The sequence below is a fragment of the Carya illinoinensis genome, chromosome 15, assembly GCF_018687715.1.
Source record: "Carya illinoinensis cultivar Pawnee chromosome 15, C.illinoinensisPawnee_v1, whole genome shotgun sequence".
Taxonomy (NCBI): domain Eukaryota; kingdom Viridiplantae; phylum Streptophyta; class Magnoliopsida; order Fagales; family Juglandaceae; genus Carya; species Carya illinoinensis.
Genome location: NC_056766.1, coordinates 28,932,801 through 28,936,097, shown reverse-complemented (window position 1 = coordinate 28,936,097; position 3,297 = coordinate 28,932,801). Strand labels below are relative to the sequence as shown.

General features: G+C 36.3%; 1 protein-coding gene across 1 annotated transcript; it reads left to right on the top strand.

The window, feature by feature from the left end:
- Positions 1-535: 535 nt before the first annotated feature.
- Positions 536-2,296, top strand: LOC122297376 (organic cation/carnitine transporter 3-like). The gene has a single exon (XM_043107412.1). It carries the CDS (start codon positions 567-569, stop codon positions 2,172-2,174), a length of 1,608 nt encoding a protein of 535 aa, XP_042963346.1. The 5' UTR covers positions 536-566; the 3' UTR covers positions 2,175-2,296.
- The last annotated feature ends 1,001 nt before the right edge of the window (positions 2,297-3,297 follow it).

Genomic DNA, 3,297 nt, shown 5'->3' with positions numbered 1-3,297 from the left:
GTTAAAAATTGAAATGATGAATAGCATTACTCTTTATATATATATATATATATATATATATATAACGAATGTGTCATATATGTATATATTATATAGGTCATGAATTATATCCCTAGATCTGCCACCTGCTTAGGAATCTCAAGACTCCAATAACAACCAAATAATATGATATTGTGTTACTAATTTATATATTAATATGTTTTCTGATATATATATATATATATATGTATATATATATAACCAAAGTTTGACTTAGGTACCTAAAAAACACAGAAACATTTAGTTGTAATCGATTATGCGCACCAATATACATACTCATCTAATGTGATTGGTTAGAAAATCAGACTTTAATAAATATGATGCCAATTTAAATTTTAAATATAAATGCAACAGTATTGATACGTAAATCAGTAAACAAATTTGCTTATACGCTTAGCAAAACTCATTAAACACATGATCGTGGTGTACAACACAGCCCAACACATCTTATATATACATATAAAACCTTCAGTGCTCACTCGCTCACGCACCAGATCTTCCTACATAAATATAAATTTGGTACTCAAATGGCCGCAGATTCAACTCCTCTTATAATCTCTCAAGCCGACTCGGCCGAGTCAGACATTAACACCCTACCATGCCTAGAGAAACGCCTCCCATCCCTTGATTCAAACATAGAACGGTGCATCGGAGATTTCGGATGGTCACAATTCATTCAATCCATATTTGTATCCATGGCATGGATCTTCGATGCGCAGCAAACATTCATAAGTATCTTCACTGATGCACACCCAACATGGCACTGTACTACTCGCCTCGGGGACGAGTCATGCAACTCGGTCTCCAACATCTGCCATCTTCCCAAGAATTCATGGTCCTGGGATTGGCCCAATCACATTTCAATTATCTCTGACTGGAGCTTGGAGTGCACTTCCTCCATTGTCACTGGCCTCCCCGCTTCTTCCTTCTTCATGGGTTGCCTTGTGGGTGGATTCGTTCTTGCCTCCCTAGCTGACTCCTCACTCGGTCGCAAAAACATGCTCTTTCTCTCATGCCTCATGATGTCTCTATCTTCAATGCTAACTGTTTTCTCAGCTAACATATGGATTTACTCTGCTTTAAGATTCCTTTGCGGTTTTTTCCGTTCAACAATCGGAACTTGCGCACTTGTGTTAGCAACTGAGCTTGTGGGGAAGTCGTGGCGTGGCCAGGTTGGGGTCATAGGATTCTTTTGCTTTACTCTAGGGTTTTTATCACTCCCAGCTATGGCTTATATGAACAGAGGTTCTTCATGGAGATCTCTTTATCTATGGACTTCTATCCCAGCACTCTTCTATACCATTTTAGTCCACTTCTTTGTTCGCGAGTCTCCCAGATGGCTATTTGTGCGTGGACGTGAAGTAGAAGCAATGGCCACATTAAGAAGTATTGCTTCCTTTAACCCTAGTACCAGCTCAACCCGGGATTTTTCCAGATCAGTGTCTTTGGATCCGCAAGAAACGGGCAACCCTAATCTTTACTCAGCTTTCAAGATCCTGCTGCAGAAAAGATGGGCTTTTCGAAGGCTATCCGCCGTTATGGTGATAGGATTTGGCGTTGGATTAGTATACTATGGCATGCCATTAGGTCTCGGAAACTTAAAATTCAACCTCTATCTGAGCGTCACATTCAATGCCCTTTCCGAGCTGCCATCTTCATTGTTCACCTTCTTTCTCATCGGAAAGTTGAACAGAAAAAGTTCAGTCCTAGTTTTCACCACCATTAGTGGGGTTTGTAGCATCTTGTGCGTTCTGAAAGGAAATGTATGGATAAGATTGCAGATTGCGCTTGAGTTGGTATCATTTTTCAGCGCCTGCACTGCGTTTAACATATTGCTCATATTCACAATAGAGATGTTTCCGACATGCGTAAGGAACTCAGCTATGTCTTTGGTGAGGCAAGCACTGGTGCTTGGAGGGGTGTTGTGTCCGATGCTGGTGGCTGTGGGGAGAGAATATGGATTTGCATCGTATGGGGTGTTTGGGATTGTCATAGGATGTTGTGGGATGTTTGCAGTGTGTTTGCCGGAGACAAGGGGTAGGGCACTTTGTGATACAATGGAGGAGGAAGAGCATGCAGAAGTAGTTAGAGAAGTTGTCGTCAATCATGGGATGAATGCAGGTCTCGAGTCTTGATCACGCCAAGGCTTTAGTAATTTCATGGTAACTCTGATGATCAGTGTATGGAGTAAGTTTTATGAATTTTTATGTTCCAGAATATGATTTTTATTTAATTATAAGGTTGGACGGTTGTGCAATGTTCTCTCTTCTTCAATTTTTTTTTTTTCAAAAAATATAGAATGTAATATATATATATATATATATATAATATTATCATGCACGACTTTCTCAAACTTTTGTCTAACAATTACAAATATATATATGCTCCTAATTAAGCAGAAAAATTAACACAAATGACCTTTTAAAATTACAAGGAAACTTTTGATGATTATGGAATTTGTGTATTGGTAAAACTCCTAACATTGTAATTGGCTTATGATCTGAGAATTTTTCTATATGTATTCAGTCATGGATGTAACTTCTCTCTAAGGAATTAATGAAGTCAGTTTCGCATAAAAAAAAAAAAAAAAAAGGAATGAAAAGGAAATTTTGACAGCTTTAAATTTGTTACAGTTAATTTTGACCTATATTTGTAAAATTTAGAATACATTGCAATTTGTCGATCGTTTGGAGGCCGCAATTAACACAAATTGATCATCTAGCAAGAAATTATTATATTAGGGTGATTTCACATGGCATGATTTCTCAAATTTTATTTGTTCATAATTGGGAGAAGTACACTCAAACACTGATGAATAATATTGATGAATTGGTATGTATTAATTTTGATTTATTCATCATGTAGAAATATTTATACTTGCTTACAAAATTATTCAAAATACAAAATAATCACAAAATTATGAGTAACGAGTAAAAACAATCACCAAACAAAGTAATTGGCATGCAATGGAGTAAAAGTATTTGAAAAATCATGAGAGCCAAGCTGGTTATATAGAGCCAAAAAGTCCGGTCCAGAGAAATGTTTGGTATATATCTGGATAATGGGTCTGAGTATTTCTCCCGATAAATGAATTTTTGTTTTTAAGTTTTTTAATTAGTGATTAAGTTAGTATTTTTTATTAATATTGTGATAAAAATACATAAAAAAAATTATACTTGTCAACTAAATTTAAATCCCGAGTCAGTGGGTGTAGAGCTACTCAAAAGTACTCAAACAAAACCTATTAAACAAATAGAA